Here is a 20,218-nt window from a genome sequence, read left to right as displayed (position 1 = left end):
CATCTTCCGGAAGAGGGCGAAGTCTGCAGGAGCAAAATCTGGCGAGTAGGGTGAGTGCGGAAGTGAGATCGTGTTGTTTCTGGCGAGAAACTGACGTGTGAGGAGAGCTTGGTTACAGGGTGCATTGTCATCGTGGAGCATCCAGTTTTTCCCTGCGCTACAGATCTGTCTGCTTTCGCCAAATGTCCTCCCTCGGATGCATTAAAACCTGGCAGTAGAACTCGCTATTGACGGTCTGGCCCCTGAGGACGAATTCTCGATGCACAATGCCGCGAATGTCGAAAAAAGTTAAAAAAAAAAAAAAAGAGCATGCACTTGGTCAAGCTGTGGACCTGCCTCGCCTTTTCGGTCGTGGAGATGATGGGTTCTTCCACTGTGAAGACTGTTGCTTCGTCTCAGGGTCATACCCATACACCCAAGTTTTGTCACCGGTAATGATCCTTGAATTTCACGTTTGCTCTTTGTTCTAACTTGCTGTCGATGATGAAATCACAGATGTGGTAATGCAGGTGGTCAGAATAGCATCAGTTGCACAGCTCCCGATGTACACAGGACGATGTCTTTTGGCACACTGACTTATGAAGGTAGGTGCTCCCTGTGACTGTGCATGCAGCCTTGTGCTGCCATCTGTTGCCGTGTTACAAACCTAGTCTCGAAACTTTTTGATACTACCTCATATATCTGGGCAATGCCCAAGCTGCCATGATATCTGATTATATCATCATAGTGTATTTGTTGTTCTGGCTAAATTTTGAATTGCCAACCCATCATCATTCAGTTCATATATTTCATATGTAACCATTCAGATTTTACCTGTCTGATTCAGATTTTACAAATTCTGCAAACACAGTATATCTTGTACAATCTTGGTTTTTTTAATGGTAAAGATAGCATTGGTTATTGTAGAGCACTGGTACTTTGTTTAGAGGAGTGAATGCAACTTTTATGTTGTGTTGGTTCAAGAACTGGATTATACTGTTTTTTTAAGTTGAAGTGCCAGCACCTTTTGTAATTAAGATTACGAGCCACCATTCTTGACTGGTGGCTCTTCAGATACTTGTAAATTATTAATGACTGATTTTATGTTATATCCATTTTTGATTAGGATATCTTTCAGGTATTTAGTTTCCTCATTTTTCTTCTTCTCATTACTCATCATCATCATCATCAAATTCCTGCCATGTACCCTCAAGGGGTGTACAGGATATGACAGTACTACATGAAAAAATTACATCATTACTAACTTCCTATCTACAATTTTCCTCCAAATCAGTCTGTTACTTGTCAAGACTCCAACATTATCAGATCTTATATTTCTATCGTCTAAGGCACTTTGTACCGTATCAATCCACCTATATCTTGGTCTTCCTCTGGGTCGTTTTCCTGCCAACCTGGCAGAGAACACTTGTTTTGCTAATCTTTCCTCTCCCATTCTATTTAAGTGACCATACCATCTGAGATTAGCTCTGCTAACGCATTCCTGGATGCTGACAATGTCAAGTTCTTTCCTAATATCCTCATTTTTAATATGATATTGCCATTGATGCCATCTGTTCATGCCTCTAATCTTTCTCAGAACTCTCATATCTGCGGTCTCTAGTCTTTGGTCAAGTGTTTTACTTCTGACCCAGCTCTCAGATCCATAAGTTAAAATTGGTTTGAACACAGTCTTGTATACAGCTAATTTAATGTTCCGACTAATTTCTTTCTTATTCCATATGAATTTATTCAATTGACTTCCCACGATACCAGCTTTGCTGATTCTGTTGTCTATTTCTATATTTAGTTTACCATCTTCAGTAAAAATTGTGCCTAAGTAGCTGAAATGTTTTACTTGTTCCACAGGTTCTCCATTCACAACACAGTTGACATTTTCAATGATTCTGCCTATTTTCATTGTCTTTGTCTTTGTCTTTTCATTGCTGACTTTCATACCATATCTATTACAACAGCTATTCAATTTAGTCAGGGAATCTTGCAGACTTGTAGCGGATTTATTTAGAAGTATAACATCATCCGCATAAAGCAAAGAGCTGACATTAACATCTCCAATTTTGATATCAGGTTTAATACCACATTCCTTCATAATGTGATCCATATAGATAATGAATAACAGAGGGGATAATGTACATCCTTGTCTCACACCAGATTTAACATTAAACCATCTTCCTGTACTTCCTTCAATTCTAACTGCTGACTCACAACTCAAATAAAGACTAAGTATTGCTTGATATAATGCCCCATTGACACCATATAACTGCAGCGTATTGAATAGCTTCTCTCTTGGCACCTTGTCATATGCCTTTTCCAAATCGACAAAACTTAAATACAGATCTTTGTTATATTCCCATGCTTTCTCGACTATTTGTCGTAAAGTGAAGATCTGATCCTGACAGCCCCTATTTGGCCTGAATCCAGCTTGTTCTTCACCAAGCTTTTCTTCCACAATTCTTCTCAACCGTTTCTCAAGTATACTTGCATAGATCTTGCCAGGAACACTCAGTAGGGAAATACCTCTGTAATTCTCACATTCAGTTTTATTTCCCTTTTTATATATGGGTACTATGAGAGCTCTACTCCAATCATCGGGAATTCGTCCCTCTGTCCAGGCTTTCTGAACTATACAGTGCAGCCACTGTAAGACTCTTATACCACCATACTTCAGCATTTCTGGTCGAATATCATCTACTCCTGCTGCCTTTCCACATTTCAAGCCTTTGATGGCTTTTTCTACTTCAAGTATGGATATGTATTCCTGACTGCATGCCTGGTCAGTGTTTTTTATCACTGTGCTGTCATCACTGCTTGTTTCATTTAGCAGTTTTTCAAAGTAATTACTCCATACTTCAAGGATATCTTTTTCTCCTGTTTTCATTTCACCTTTATCATCTCTAATTCCTTTTACAGCACTCTTTCCTCCATTCCTAAGCTTCTTCAACAACCTCCAGAATATTTTGCCACCTTCTTGATATTTATTTTCTATATTCTTGCCAAAGTCCTCCCATGACTTTTGTTTAGCTAGTTTTACACACTGTTTAGCTTTCTTACATTTGTCTCTGTATTCTGTAAGAGTAAAAGCTGACTTATTTGCCAGGAACTTTTGATATGCTTTCTTCTTTTCCTTCACTGCCTCTTTAACTTCCTGTGTCCACCAGGGAGTTCTGATTTTTTTATCCTTGCACACAACCTCACCACATGCCTCTCTGGCAGAATCAATCAATGTTTCCTTCAGAGTTTGCCACTGAATCTCCAAGGTTTGATTCCTGCTCTCAAACTCTTTCATTTTCTTTTCAATAATATTTCTGTATTTTAGTCTACAGTTCACATCTGAGAGCTGCTCAACTTTTATTCGCTTTAAAACTTTCTTACATGTTATTCTTTTCAATATGAAATTCAATTTTATCCTGCTCAAGACTAAATAGTGATCACTTCCAATTTCAAATCCTCTGTACACTCTGGTGTCCTGCACCAGGGAGAAAACATCACTATCAACAATAACATAGTCAATGAGACTTTTCTTATTCCTAGCCTCTTCTCTCCATGTGAATTTGTGTACATTTTTATGTTGGAACATGGTGTTAGTAATAACCAGTTCATGTCCTGAGCAGAAATCCAACAGATATTTGCCATTATTATTAGCTTTGCTTTTTTCTCCAAATTTTCCCAAAATATTTTTGTATGTCTCACAATCATTTCCTACTCTACTATTTAGATCCCCAACAAGGACCAACTTTTCCTTTTTCATTGTGTCAGTTGCTTTTTCTAAAGCCTCAAAAAATTCCTGCACTTCTACCTTAGTAGAACCTTCTGTGGGACCATAGGCACAAATAAGTCTCATTGTCCAGTTCCCCATTCTCATATTTGCCCACATTACTCTACTTGAGACTGACTGCCATTCAAGAAGATTAGCCTCGTATTTTGTGTTGAATACTATGGCTACTCCTTCTTTTCCTTGATTGTCATTGCCTGAATATAACATTTTGTATTTATTGCTCAGAAAGATCTCACCAGTTTTGGTCTTTTTTGTTTCAGTCACCCCTATTATGTCGATCTGGTACTTATCTAATTCCTCAGCTAGCTCCATTTCTTTGCCATTCAGGCTTCTTACATTGATAGTACCGATCTTTAACTCTGGTGATGTTGAGTTGGGGTTTGTTTTCAGATTTGTTCCAGTAGCTGACTTTTCGCTGTTCGCCCTGGTTCCCTGGCGAAAACAACGGGGGCCTTGTTTAACCGGGCGACGCCCCAGCTGGCATGAAATTTTGTCATGTTGTACCATCATTTTTTATTTTGGTTTAACCAATAAGAATACAATTTGGTCGGCTAAATCCCAAATTGCCAGCCCATCCTCGTTCGTTCAGTATCAAAGTAGATACCCAACAGGGTGCACCACGAGAAGGTGAGGATTGGACATAAGGTCAGAAGCCCTGGTCGGTTCTCCGCATTCCTTTAAAGGCTATGTGGAGGTCTCCTCTCAGTTATACAGCTTTGACCCTTAAGCACCCCTTCTTTCTTCTCATTACTTGATATTATTATTATTATTATACAGGTATCTCCATGGAATCAGAAGACTCATCATGGGAGATCTATTATTCACACTAACCATCATTCACACAATACCTATCATACCTCTCCTTAAACTCATTCACTTATAAACACCATTCCATCCATTCATCATCCTCCAAACAAAAAATCTAGTCCTAACAATCTTGCTAATCACACTCTTACACAACTTTCACTGGTGACCCCTTGTTCTCTCCTTCTTGCCATGTACCGAAAAAAGTCATCAGTGTCAAACCTATGAAACTCCTTTAATAATAACCTAAATGCTATCATGTCAACTTTTTGTTTGTTTGTCTATCAGCTAATTTTTGAAGCCTACCGAATGTTAATCTTTTCTCATAGGAAGCATTCTGCATACCTTCCACAATTTTTGTCATTCGCCTCTGGATCCTCTCCACTTCTTCATCCACAGAATATGGGAGTCCAGATCTGTGTGCAGTAGTCCAGATGTGGCCTTATTAAAGCCTTATATAGAGGAATAATAACCTCTCTATCCCTGCTTGTTAGTGTATTCTTCAACAACCAATTAAACTGATGTGCTGTTTTAGTTACGTTCACAATATATCCTCTAAACTTCAACTCCCTGTCCACAATCACACCCAAGTCCCTGTGCCTCATCAGTTTCCTGCAGTTCAGTTACATCAGTATAGTACACAGCTTCAATCTCAAAGTGCATCACCTTACACTTGACTACATTAAACTGGAAGCTATTTGCCCATACTGCGAATCTAAATCTTCCTGCAGGATCTCTGCATTATCTTTATTTACTATTGCTCTACCCATTTTAGCAGCATCAGAAAACAGCTGAATATTTTTCCTGTCAAATCATTTCCTATGTCATCGATGTACAAGTTAAACAACAGAGGGCCCTGTGGTACACCTGGTCACTTGAATTCTCTTGGACTCAACTCTTCCATAAACCAGAAGCCACTCTCTAATCTACGTCACCAGATTCATACTCATCCCCAATTTGCTCCAATTTATACAATGGAATTCTACTAATAAAATGATTTTGCAAAGTCTAGAAGTATCACTGAGTAGCCATTTCCCTTATTCAACTCCATTGTCACATTTTGTCTTTCACCAATTTCTCCAGTACCTTAACCACCACTCCTGAGATGCTGATTGGCTTATAATTTTTTTCTATTTCTGTCTTAGAGCCTCCTTTATGCAATGGGACTATTTTGACTTCTTTCCACTCCATTGGCACCTTCCCAGTACTGAGGCTTAAATTAAACACCTTGGTCAGAGGAGATAATTCCCTTGCATATTCTCAGAATGTACATCTAGAGTCTGCAGGAAAAATCAGAAGTTAGATGAATGAATAGCTTGATTAAGCTAGAGTTGCACACAAAGAAAAGTTGTCGAGGGATTATAAAGAAAAAGGTGATCAGCATGCCCATGAGCAGTATAAGGTGTAAGCAAGAACGGTGACCATTATAATAAGGAAGGGTAAAGCTAATTATGAGAGAAAGCTATCTGATAAGGCCAAAAGAGACCCTAAAGAGTTCTTTCACTATGTGGCAAGCAGAAGGAGGAACGACAATGGAAAGATTACTTTAAAAAGTACTGATGGTGCGGAGGTAACAGAACCAAACCAATTGCAGGAGTGTACTAGGTGGTGATAATGGAATGCCAGACACTGATAGGAAAATAGAGGTTGGAGAAATGGAGCAGATTAAAATATTGCAGAACCTCAATACAAAGACAGCCATGGGATGAGATGGCATATCAGTCTGTGTGTGTTATGTATACTGCTTTCTTTAAAACACTCTTTGACTACCTTCTATACACCATCATTTCCCTTTCTCTCCAACTTCTTATGCCTTGGTTCTGCTGAAAGCTGACTCCTCAGCATGTTATAATTGCCTTATTCTAATCAGCTAGATTGGTTAGTTTTTAAGTTTTCTGATGCAATGATTAGATCCAGCACCCTTGAACCTCATGTTCCCTCCATTACATGTTGTCTCAGGTAATTATCTCTCGGTAGCTGTATAAATTCCATTTCCTTCACTGTCTGTGACCATTTCTCCTCCCAATCTGTTCCCATAGTTGAAATCCCTTATAATAATTAGCCAACCCTGTACTCATCATGCTAATTTGTGAATGCATGTCATTTACATTCTTCTTTATGTCCTCTGGATTAGTAGCCGCAGCAACCAATTACATATATAGTCCTGTTGACTTGTATCTCATACCAGAATAGCTTCAAACGAATTGCCCTCTGAATCCCTGTCCCCATAATGTACTTCTACTCTTATAGGCTTTAATTCCTCTGCTACCATTAACCCCTCCCCCCTTTCCTGTCCTGTTCCTTTTGTTCTCTGTGAAGACAATATATCCCTTGAATTCTATTCCTATGACCATATCATCCTCAGTCAACTACATCTCACTAAAGCCTATAACTTTTGACCAAGTTGTGCTAACCATTGTCGAAAACTTCTGTCTTATTTCGAATACTTCTGACATTGTTATATATAAACTGCATACCCCCTTCATTCTACAACCTTCCTTACACCTTGTGTTACTTAACCCACTAAAGTTAACCTGTTACTTTTGCATCATATGACTTTGTACTTCTAAACTTTCACTGAACAATGCTTTCTCAGGGCACAATTCATTCCTTAGCTGCTGCTACTGTCACATTTATATTTTGGATGATGGTAGTGTGATATGCTGCATATGAGTATATGCATGTGTTTCATTTCTTTATGTATACTGACATGTATGTTTTTCTTTAATGAAGAAAGAAAGACTGAGATTAATATGTACAGAAAATGGAACATTCTGCTTTCTTCTGTTTTAAGCATGGAACTGATTCTAGATGCAAACAGACAGTATGAAGAAAAGTTGTCAACATATCTGATCAGTTTATTTAGTTTTAAGTGATATCCTTTCAAGGTCTCTTTGAAGGATTCCATGTAAATGTTGTTGCAGTAAGATTGATGATCCAATCACTAAGCCTTGCTTCTATTTGCATATTTTGTCATAGTGGAAAAGTGCTGGCCTGGTATATTATGGTAGGCAACGATACTGTAATAAAGTTACATGTCTGGGTACATTTGCAAATAGGCTGACATCATTCACTTTAGCTAATGTCTGTGCATTCTAGGATCGTGTCATTTCTATTTTCAATAAAATCCCTGTTAAGACTATGCAATAGACTGGAACTGGAACCCATTGTATGGTCTCAACAGTACCTCTCTGCATGCTACAACTATACTATTATTCTGCATTCTGCCACATCTGATTTTTGCATTTTCTCTAATTCCTGCATCTGTTGGTTATACATAGCTTTTAATTTTTCAGGAAATGACAACATATACTAGAATATTAATTAAAAAACTTTAATCGATACCTTCCTATATTTCAACGATGTTACATTGCCATCATCAGGGATCACAAAAAACAATGTTTGCATGCAGGCACTAACACTGAGCATGTTAGGCTGAATGAAGGTTAGATAAGTCTGGCCTAGAGTCCTGAATGGCATCTCCTAGTGGACAAAATTGGATTGTCTTGGCCGTTTGGCTGACAATCTTAAAATGTATGCTTCCCAAATTTGGGACAGCCTCATGCACCCAAATTTGTTGAGATTTGGAAAATTCTTCAGAACTGAGGCAGATTTGGTGAACAGTCTTTCATACTTGTATTTGCTGCAGTGTAATAGAGTGGCCTTCTTCCAGCGATGGATGTTCAAAGTATGGTCAGCAAGTCCTGAGTGGCTATATTGGTGGAAACCAGATGTAGTCCTTGTGTTTAGATATCCTGATATTGGCTGTCCTGCCTGTTTGGCTGTAGTAGGACAGTTTGCAACTGCTCCCTGATGATGGCAATGTAACATTGCCAAAATATAGAAGCTATTGATTTAAAGTTTATTAATTAATATTCTAGTATACATTGTCATTTCCTGAAAAATTAAAGGCCAGTAGTGTACCTTTTCCAGGTATAGATGATGGAGTTGGCTTTCAAGTGAAAAGCAGTGAGGAGGTAATGTCATCCATATTCAAAGTTGGGAAGGAGAGGTGTAGTTGAAGAAAAAGTGATAATACATTGTATATAAATATATAAAATGGAACAATATCATAATTCTGGATTAATTAAGAAGTTTTATTGAAAGTTGTCGGAATTTAACCACTTTACAAGTAATGACCTAGTCGTGTTCCAAAAAAGTACAGATGTCAGACATATTAGGTGTTGTGTAGTTGATATTTTTTAAGTTGTTCAAAATACAATAGAATACTCAATTTGCAATAGACAGCATACACAATTGTCTGATATTCTGTTTCTAGTTTTAGATTTGTTCATTTTCTTACAAGGAAAAATAAAAACAATTAAAATAAATGCTTTCAAAAGTATGATGATGTTGCAATAGAATTTTTTTTTTTTTAAATATAATTCAAAATGTGTGGTACATGATATTTGTGCATTCTTTAATGGCTTTGCTTTTCTGTTGTTCCAGTTTTGGAAACCAACATACAAAAATAATTTTTAAAAGCAAATTTATGTTCTGAGAAAATTTTATCACCCTTGAATTAAAAAAAATATTCTTATTTTGTATTTAGATATGCAATTTTTGATACCCCAGGACAAATAGAAGTATTTACATGGTCAGCATCAGGATCCATTATAACAGAAGCACTGGTTAGTATATAATTCATTAAGTTTTTAATGTAAGTTAGTTCATACTGCTCGGTTAGCATCATATATTCTAATTTGAATTATACCAGACCGATGATGTTAGACAGTTTGGAGGGAAAAATAAAACTTAATCAACCAGCCATGCAGTTTTAAAAAATGAATAATGCGGTATAACATTTGACTGCCGTCTCGTCAGCTGAGTGACTAGCTTATCTACTATCCAGCCACCACACTATGGATTTTAGTCCCACCATAGATATGTACGTTTGTGATTGCCTTTGAGAGATGAACATCTTTGCATATTGTGAGACAACAGCCTCCACTTATTATGGTTTATACAAAAGATGTATAAAATTAATAAGAAAAAATGAATGACATCCTTAATCCACTCGCGTATGAATGTATTCTAGGTTTACATAAAATCTTTCATGGGTGGGAGTCGCATAAATATATGTATACACCCACTAATGCCTTTGATTCCCTTACTGGGAGTAGATGAGGCCATTTTAACCCTGTCTAACTTCTTGGAGACTGAGGAAACAATTCAGTCTCCACCAGAGGCTAATTAGAGATAGCTAGCCCAAGACTATCACCAACAATACATGCCATTCGGTGAAAAGAGGTGGCTGACAAGTGCTGCATCTTGTGGTAAGTAAAGATCTGAAAGATTTTAAATCGCATCATGAAATGTGATTAGAGAATGTTGGTGAGTTCAGAGTTATGGGGAATTAAGTATACAAGATCTTTTTAAAAGAAGAATGAGTAATAAGGATAGGTTTCCATTTCTCTCAAAACTTCTTGAAATTATAACTTATACCAGCAAGTATATTATGTGAATTTCATTATGTGAATGAAGTTTTATTCTGAATGTAATACAAGGGACATTGAGGTCATCATTGAATCTCTCTGCTCTGGATGATTTATAATGCAAATTGTCTCTTCCTTGTTTATTCTATATAAATCAGTGGATAAGTGGTATCTGCATCCAGGAAAAGACATGCTGGAAAACATAAGAAACACTTATGTAAATAAATGTGTTAAAGAATGCTTTACTTTTGTTTTGTCATCATAACATTTCTCAGTTTATAAATATTTTATAGGTGATTTTTTATATAAATTAGACTAATTGGGCCACATGCAAGTAAATTATTTTTGTGGCTGTTAAGTTATATTTCTGGAACCCTATACATAACTGTTCTTTGCTTCTAATTTCAATCCTACCTCCTTACATTAGAAACCTATACTCCATTTTGCATCAGTTAAATCAAAATTTACACGACTTCACTGCATTGGCTTGTTTTCCCCCAAACATAGCATTTAGCTCTCTTGTAGTCAGGTAGGAAAGCCTTCCTGAAATGTTTTTGACAGTTCAATCTATCAACTTTAGTATTCTGACAGAATTTTCCATGTAGTTATACTGTGTGAATGGTTGTATTTTCTTGACTTCAGACTCACTAAATTAGTTTCTCTACTTTCTTTCCATCTCCTTCTGCACCAAGACTACATTTTCCAGCCATAAAAAAAATTCTCTTTAATAATACAAAATACAGTATACAGTTATCCTATTTGCAGATGAAAAACCCCTGAGATAGTGGAGGGAAAATTCTGCTGCTTCTCTTTGAGATTGGATAGCTTCTCTTCATCTGCAAGATCCTTATAAGTGTTATTTTTGTATGGTGAAGGAAATTAAACCCACGGCCACCAAACAGGTATCATTACTACTGATTATAGTGCTCAACTAGTGAGAGTCAACTCACTATAACAAAATAGTGGGGATCAAGTGTATTTGAAGGGCTGCTGATTACTTCAGAACTTTATATCTAAATGAGAAAATAGTGGGGATCAAGTGTATTTGAAGGGCTGCTGATTACTTCAGAACTTTATATCTAAATGAGAAAATTAATTAAGCAAATTAATTCATTTTCTCATTTAGATATAAGGTTCCAAAGTAATCAACAGCCCTTCAAATACATTAAGTTGAATAGAAACTAATTTAAAAGTAGTTAGTGTGTAGTTATCGAGGGTGTTAGAACTAGATTTTTTGCTTGATGAGTGGTGAATGAGTGGAATAGGTTGCCAGAGTCTGTTGTGGGAGCCATGACTATGAATGAGTTCAAAGCAAAGTATGAGATACTTTGCAAATGTTGAATAGTACTTGGCATAATGTTTAGAGCCTCCCTCGATAAGTCTAAGGACTTCATGGAATAGCCCGTAATAATACTTTTGTAGATTTTGAAACAGTGAGCAAAGGATTTTCTAATACTAACAGGAATTATTATATTATCTGCACCTAATAAGCTTAAAAATAAACATTGCTTAGTTAAGTTGCAAAATATTTCATTTAAATTTCTTCTCAATTTGCTAAAGAGGAACCTGACTTTTGCAACCTAAAGTTTTTATATACATAGTTGGAAAAAAAAAAAAAAAAGTTTTAGATTTTTTATTCATATATTAGCAAATAAACATAAGGTTCCTTGTCATCCATTAAACATTGTGGTTTTCAAACAGTGTAGTTTGAGAACATAACCAGAAGTTCATGGGTTTTCAGAGTGCTATCATTCCTTCTTTAGGCAGTACTGGTCTAGTTTTTAAGCTTATGTTTAGCTTATATCAACTTCTCTTCAAACCAGTGTGTTGTGTTTTGCAATGAAACTGCCCATTTACATTCCTTATGTGTCATTAATGTGCAGTACAGGCTTTTTTTTTATTTGTGATCACCAATACAGAATAATGGATTTTCCTAACTAGCATGCTCATGAAACTCTGCAATATGAAGTCCCAGGAGCTTAGATAATCCAGTGAAAGCTGTAAATAGGATCTGTGAAAATCCCAAAATTGAAATATAAAGCTTTTTGTGAAAAGGTCAAGAAATTGCAGTGTACAGAAACTAAAGTAACTTTGTGTACTTTTAGTTTTTCTCAATATGATTTCTCTTATTTTTGTCAACAGGCCAAGTAGCTATATCTAGAGGTTAAAACTCTGGGTCTAATTTCATCATTTTTGATTCCAGTTTTTCTTAATTTTGAAAGAGGCAGTATTTTTATGTAAATCCTACCCACTAAAGATCGTAAACCTTGTAATGCGAGTGTAAAGACCTGCTCTAGAGACCTAATATAGAACTTTTGCAAGTCGCTTCAGACCTCCAGTGAGTGGAGGTCTCACACCAAGTGATGAATTCTTCCCACTTAAAGACATTCACAAACATCCATGTTGGGATTTGAAACTTAAACCTTTTGGTTGGAAAGAAGGTATGTTATTCACTTAGCCAACCAGTCTGACATCCCATGTTAAAACTGCAGCTCTGATTATTATGTTTTGTTTATTATGTTTTTTGTATAATTTTATCATATTTTTTTTTGCTTTTTCATTATCTTTGTTATTTGCTTTATCATTAGTTTCTTGTGTGTTAAATTTCATAATTCACATTTATCATAATGCACTTACTGAAGTACATTGCTCTGTCATTTCTGTTACTACTTATTACAATATTTATAATTCAACCTAAATTATTCATTTAAAATGTAAAAGTTCAAAGATTATTATAAATTAATTTTAAAATATTGAATCCCCTGGAAAAAAAGTATGAAGTGTGTTAATTTTGTATTATTTTTTGTATGATGAATATTCCAAACAATTGCCTCCATTTGTAATAGTTTCCCACCCAGATGTTAGGGAAATAAAAATTTCATCCCTCCCCTTTTTTTTAAGCATTTTCCCCACTGTGTAACAAGTTTTTCAAAGCTGTTTTTAAAACTCTTCAGTTTTTTTTCAGAACCATTTTCTCATTTCTGTTTTGGTCTATTTGTCATTTTTGAACTGGATACCCTTATGAAATAACCAGAAGTCTAAAAGGCTAGGTCTGAGTTGTGAGCAGGATGTTCCACATCTTCAAATCTCATCTCTTTTGATAGCTGTTGAGGTGAATGAAGTTATAGAATTTATAGAGTCATACTCCCTCTCCATTTACTAGCTTAACTTAAAGCTTTATACTTGTGAAGAAGAAAAAATAATTTCATCGTTACCACAAAAGTCAACAAAGGAAAATTAACAATTCAGTGTTGGAAATAAAGAAACTTACCTTGTTGCTTTGGAATTACTTCCTATATCGCCAACTTTTTCATTATCCTATATCAAGTCAGATCAACAGACTAAGCTCACCCATGGACAGTCTTCTATAAAGAAGTTGAAATTAAGAATATACTAAAGATCTATTTTCATGCATAAGTTTCTGTTAAGAAGTTCAATAGAAATATTCTGGTTTTGTGACAACATGTGTATTAGAGAACTGTTTTTAAAAAACTAAACAAGTACTAAAAATAACCCGACAAGTTTTGTTAATCGTAAAACTAACATCTTCAAGGGTAAAGAGGACTAACAGTTTAAAGCACAAAAAAACAAGTTCATTTGTTGGTATTATGAGCATCAAAAAAAGAACATCTGAATAAAATCAGCTATATTATCACTCCAGTTTTTGTGATATGAATTAAGTACTGAATATAATTATACAGAGGACCCACATAAAAATAGTTATGTATTTGGCGAAAAACTAGTATAGTACTACTGTTTTTTATTTTGTTTTTATATTTATCCTACACACAAGGGACATAAGAACCTATAGCACGTTAGTGCCATGTGTGGGGTGCAGCGAGAGAAGAAATATGTCCTTTTTTTAGGCTTACACAGTGATCAGAATACATTTTTTGGAAAATTATGGAGACAAAATTATAGAAGAAATATGTCATTTTTTTTTTTTTTGAAGAGCCAGATGTTCTAGTTGTTAGGGGAACATGAGAAAGGTTGTTCCATGAGGACAGAGGTAGATGGAATAAATGAAGAATAGAAGCAGATTCAGTGTGTTTGCAGTTGTGCAGAAAAGTGAAGTTGGGAACTGCTGCTCTTGTTTTAACAATTAGATAGTTTGCTAATTTTTTATGAAGCATATAATTTAAATTGATAAATGCATGCAATTTGAATTATTGAAGGATAAAGATTTTACTTCAGCTTCCAGTACATATCATAATTTAATTGGAAGAACAATATTATTAGTGACCAGTGCTTTGTGAAAAACAGGGAAACAGTATAGTTTCTATTTACTGAAAGAAAGGATTGCCAGGTTTCCATGAAATCAGTGTAATGAGACTCCCTATTTCTATTTTGATATTTGAGGGAAAGAGTAAGTTTTTTTTATTCCAGATTCATCTTGTAACACATGCATGCGCGCGCGCGCGCACACACACACACACACACCAAGTAAAACACATGGATGAAAGACTGTAGCTTAACTAGGTGGAGCATTCTCTGTGGGTACATGTTGGCAGCCTAGTATCTTGAAAATTAGTAAACTAGGATCTCAAAATATTACTGCTTCCCATATATTGGGAACGTTTATGCAACCATATTTATTCAAATTAGGCTGATATTTGAGAGTAGATGCAGATTTGTAAAATAGTGTCTTTCTCTTTTAAATTTCACTGACTTTGTTCTGATGAGGCAGCAGAACTCAATCATATATACCACACCTTATCTAATGGCTACAGTTCCCAAAATAAATATAAATAAAAAATTATCAGTCCTTCCTGATGCATGACTGTCTCTTCAGAAGGAATTAATGTGCTATCACCATTCCCTATCCCCTACATCAGAGGAATAATAGCCAGAATCTTAAAGAAATATATCCTCTGCACAGCTCTCAAGCTCCACTTGAACCTATCTATCCTTATCTCTTCCACCATGGACCAGTTCCCTCCTCTTTGGACCTCCTTTAGCTCAAATTACAACCCATCTATGGTTTGGCATAGATTTAGCTGTTGGATTTTATCTACATCTACAACATATCAGGCATTCACCAAACAGTTCTTTAACTGGCCCTTCTAGAACTTCTTGTTCTGTACTAAATGTTAATACAGAACAAGGTGTACCATTACTCCAATCTTCCAGTATCCAGTCACGATGTTCCTGACATAACTGTAGATGAGTTTTCTCTTTACATTGGACAGTAGCATTGTCGTCCATGAAATAAGGACTTGATGAGCAACAATGTTCAAATATTCCCTGGATGATACCCAACCTTCCAGCAAAATCAGAGGACCTATCCCATACCAACAGATCATGCCTCACACCATGACACCACCTCCAGAATCTTGAGTTGTGTTTACAAGGCAAGCTGGCTCCCGCCAAACTTTCCACCTAATGTTGGTACACCTCATTACAGAACAAGGTGTACCATGGCTCCAGTATTCAGTCACGATATTCCTGACATAACTTTAGACAAACTTTCTGGTTCTTCACAGAAATCAGTGGTTTCTCTATAGGCATGCAACTGCCAGCACCACCTTTTTTAATTCCCTGAGCATAGTTTAGCAAGATATGGGTCAGCAACAGTCTTCATTAAATGCTTTGATCAATTACTGACACAGGAAGTTCTGTTTGTCCATACAAGCTCTCTCAGATGATGGCGATCTCATTCCTGACACACCATCTTAGGACCACAGTTACACCTCTTAGACAAAGAATATTTGGTTATTTTGGTTATTTTTCCACTGATTAAACACCTGGGATAGTTTGCCTATCGAGAAATTATTCAGCTGTGCTGTTTTCAAAATTGTGGCTCCAGCCATACAGGCATCTACAATAAATCCTTTATCAAACTCCAAAAGATTCTTTATTTTTCCCATTGTGATCAACACTACTGATAATTACTGACCATCGGCATTCTTAAATATTTGCCTAGAACATGTGGTGGTGCATATGACTAAGTATTTTGCATATATGCTGTGTAAGTGATGTTTATGTACATCGGCATAAAGGTTTCTAATTCAGTGACTAGTATGTGTACATTACTGCATGACTGAAATGAAAAAAAAAAAAAAAAAAAAAAAGATGATTCTTGAAGACTTATAGCAGATTTGAGAGGATATTGCTTATTTGAATATCAGATTAATTAATACCACTTATTAATATAATCGTTGTAGATTATAACTAACAATGAAGATGGTGTCCAACCTTACCTTAAACCTAATTTAACATCAAACTCTCTCTGGTTCCATTTAGAATGGAACTGCCTCTGTGCCCGTGACTTCAGTTGTTTGCCATACAGTAAAAATCTAGTCTTGACAGCCCTAACTAATTGCTTGTTTATCAGTTATATGATAAAATATGCCCTCCTTTATTCAGGTATGCTTGCATAATTCTATCCTGAAATAGAAAGATTCGTTAATAAAAAAAAATTCCTTTGTTAATCTTTGCATTCATTTTTATTTCTCTTTTTATAAATTGATACAATGAAAGCATTACTGTTATCATCTGAGATTTGATCTGGTGACCAAGTCTTCTGGAATTTATGCATTATTGCCATACATTATATACTGCTGGCTGAATGGTTAGTACATACGTTCCCAAGCCTACACCTACAGAAGCTGTGGATTCAAATTCCATTGTTGATGTTTGTGAATGTTTTTAGGTAGTAGATACATTTCATCATGTGGTGTTAGTCTGTCACCTTGCTTACTGGGGATTGAAGTGGTATGAAATAGTTTCTGGATTATGTTTTCTAATCCAGAAACTCTGTTTTTATGTAATACTAATGTACTACATTAAAACAGATGTACTAATGCAGCATAATGTACTCTAGCTTGTCTTATCCTACCCAGTTACAGAAGGCTTATAGCCTTCTGTAGGTGGGTAGGATTCACACACACACACACACACACACACACACACACACACACCTTTCCTTTAGTGTTACACAGAGATCAGCATTCATTGTTAGGAATAATTACTTTAATTTCCTGATGTTTTGACCTTCATATTAAGGTCATCTTCTGGAGTATACAAATGTTATATACAAAGACAAGCTATATTACATTTCAAGCACCATACCAAATAGTGATAATGATTTGATCAGCTATTATTCTATTGGACTGACCTCTAGTGAAGAAGAAGAAAGAAAAAAAACTACGTCAAAGCTATATCCTATTTATAACATCATCAGAGAACAAATTCACATAAATACTTTTAACACAGTAAAATTGGTGGCCTGATTAATATTTAACATAAGTGTTTGTTATATTAAAGATAGTAATCCTAGATTACTACAGTCCCAACTATAATTAACTCTTAGAACCAAGGTTTGAATATGTGCCATTCATATTCTTGGGATTTTTGGACTAGCATTATTGTTAAGATTAGGATGGTTGATAAAAATTTCACAAGCCTCGTTAAATTTATGTTCATACCATGTTTTGGTATGATGTAAACAACAAGTACCTTTTCAGTCAATTCTGTGTAGAGTATTTAGGGCGTGATCAGAAAGGCCAGATTTACTGTAATTATCAAATTTAATGTAGCTGGGTAGGACTTGCATACTCAGCTACATGTTTCACCTATATAAGACAAATTACATGTGCATACCATATGGGTGTGTTGGTGGCTAGGGAGTTGAAGTTTAGGAGGAATAACACATATCAAAAGTGGCTAAATCAGCTCATCAGATCACTTGGTTACTGAAGAATAATTTGAGCAGAGAGAAACAGGTTATTGTTCCTCTTTATCGAGCCTTGATAAGACCCCATCTTGATTACTGTGCCCAGATCTGGGCTTCAGGGTTTCTTCTTGATGGGGAGGAGGTAGAGAGGATCCAGAGGTGAGTGACCAAGATGGTAGCTGGTCTATGGAATGAACCTAATGAGAACAGGTTTAAGATCTGTGGGTTACAGAAATTGGTTGATAGGCAGAAAAGGGAGTGGTATGGTTGAGACATTCAAATTACTGAGGGTTTTTTTACAAGATTAATTTAGAGGAAATTTTTCAGAACAGATCTGGTGGTGGGAGAACTAAGGGTCATCCATGGAAACTGAGCAAGGATATTAGAACTAGGGTTTTTACTTGGAGAGTGGTGAATGAATGGCATAAACAGCTAGTCTGTTGTTGGTGCCATGACTGTGAATAAGTTCAAAGCAAAGCATAATAGATATTGTGCAAATGCTGAATAGTTCTTGATATGATGTTTAGGGTCTCTCTCGATGAGTCTAAGGACTCCTTGGAGTTGCCTGTAATAATAATATTTGTGAAAAGGGCAGAGACATCAAAACTGACTAACAAATCACTTTTTTTGAAGTGTGATGTCCTTAATTTTGTTTGCAAAATGTTGTGTGTTTTTAATATAGAAGGGAGGGGGGATGATCTACCAACAGCTTCAGTGTTGATGCTAGTTTCTTGGTGAAATAATGCTGAAATAGTATGTTATTTTTTCACTAGAAGTCAGGCCAGTAGAATAATAGTTGATCAAATCATTGTCACTTTGGCATACTGCATTGTAATGTAATGTAATATAGCTTGTCTTTGTATATATATGTGTGTGTGTACTCCAGATGATGACCTTAATATGAAGGTCAAAGTATTTGGAAATTAAAGTAATTATTCCTAACATGGTTGTAGTCTCCATAAATTAAAAATGAAATTTTTAATGTATTTCATGTCATTTTCAGTGTTAACTTGAAAGATTGCCAAATGAAATAAGTGGTGGCAGCATAATGATAGAAAACATTCAAAAAGAATGCAGGAGTACGTAAATACTTGATATAGAAGTCATTGAAAACCTGAAGTATAGAAAGGCAGCTGGAGTAGATGATGTTCAACTGTAAATGCTCAAATGTAGAAGTGTAAGTTTTAGTAGCTGCACTGCATAATTCAGAAGTCCTGGTCAGAGGGTGGTATTCCAGATGATTGGAGTAGAACTCTCATGGTATCCATCTGTAAAAAGGGAAATAAAACAATGTAAGAATTAAAGATGAATTTCTCTATTGCATGTTCTAGGTAAGATTTATACAAACATACTTGAGAATGGATCTAAATCATTTATACAATCCTGAAATTAACCCTTATCACAATAAAATGTATTAAGGGAATAAATCATGGTCCACTGTATACATTCATACTTATGACTTTAAGACATGACATGAAGAATTCCTGTGTGTGTGTGTGGGGGGGGGGGGCAAATTAGAATTGAAAAAATCACTTTAATTTTTAAAATTCCTACATTGTAGCAATCTTTTTGCTTATAGAAAATTTATTTGTATTGTATACATTTAAATGTTCTTTTAAGAGTAGTGTAAGGTTCCCCCCCCCCCTTCTTTGAATTATCTTTCATGCTCTTAACATGTATTAATTGTAACTTTATATAAATTATTTTCAGGCATCAGTTTTTCCCACTGTGATTATATATGTAATGGATACAGCACGCAGCGTGAATCCTGTGACTTTTATGTCTAACATGCTATATGCATGTAGTATTTTATACAAGACTAAACTCCCATTTGTTGTAGTGATGAATAAGGTAGTGTTTGAAGTTCATAATGATATATTAAATATTGTTGTATTATTGCTTTTTAATTAATGAATAACCAGTTAGATAACAAATTTGATAAGTGTTTATTTTTGTGAGATTATTTTTCCTGTAATTATAATCTTTCTCAAGTCATCTGTCAGTTATATATAAATAGATCTTTTGAGGGAGAGATGTTAAAAATCCTCATTTCCATTTGGTGGAAGATGGATTTCATTGGATGCCTAGCATCCAATGAAAGGTGGCCTCATGCCTGGCATGAGACCACCTTGCTTATCAGAAGCCTGAAGTGGCTTGAAAAATTACCTTATTTGTTCTTTGAAGCAAAGTTTCTAGAGTATATTATAACCCCTGGCAAAAAGTATCCGATCAATGTTGTTATCACTGCAATATACATATATTTCTTGGAAATTTAACATATGAACATTTTAGCATGCAAGAAATAAAAGAAATGAAATAGCTCACTTAAAGTATAAAAAGAAAGGAACATTTTGTATGATTTAAAGGTTAATTTGAAGAAAATAAATTATCTGTGATAGAAAAAAAATATCCAATCAAGCTGACAGTTAGGAAAAAAGTAAGCAATTGCTGAGGAAACAAATGTGTATCATTCTTTAATATGCAAATCTACAAATGTCTGTGCACGTGTAAAGCATAGAGAAAACCTTTATA

At 35.5% G+C, this 20,218-nt stretch overlaps 1 protein-coding gene across 1 annotated transcript in view; it reads left to right on the top strand.

Annotated features, from left to right (window-relative positions):
* The window catches only part of LOC150101775 (GPN-loop GTPase 1), a 193,537-nt gene that overhangs the window by 95,879 nt on the left and 77,440 nt on the right, over nucleotides 1-20,218 (top strand). The window contains exons 7-8 of the mRNA XM_090400383.1: nucleotides 9,129-9,207; nucleotides 19,397-19,537. Of these exons, the coding sequence (XP_090256509.1) occupies nucleotides 9,129-9,207; nucleotides 19,397-19,537 (220 nt within the window). The remainder of the gene's footprint in view (nucleotides 1-9,128; nucleotides 9,208-19,396; nucleotides 19,538-20,218) is intronic.

Source organism: Typopeltis vanoorti, chromosome 11 (assembly GCF_054136105.1).
Source record: "Typopeltis vanoorti isolate ZY-2024b chromosome 11, IOZ_Tvanoo_1.0, whole genome shotgun sequence".
In the NCBI taxonomy this organism is placed as follows: Eukaryota; Metazoa; Arthropoda; class Arachnida; order Uropygi; family Thelyphonidae; genus Typopeltis; species Typopeltis vanoorti.
This window is presented reverse-complemented; position numbering and strand designations above follow the sequence as displayed.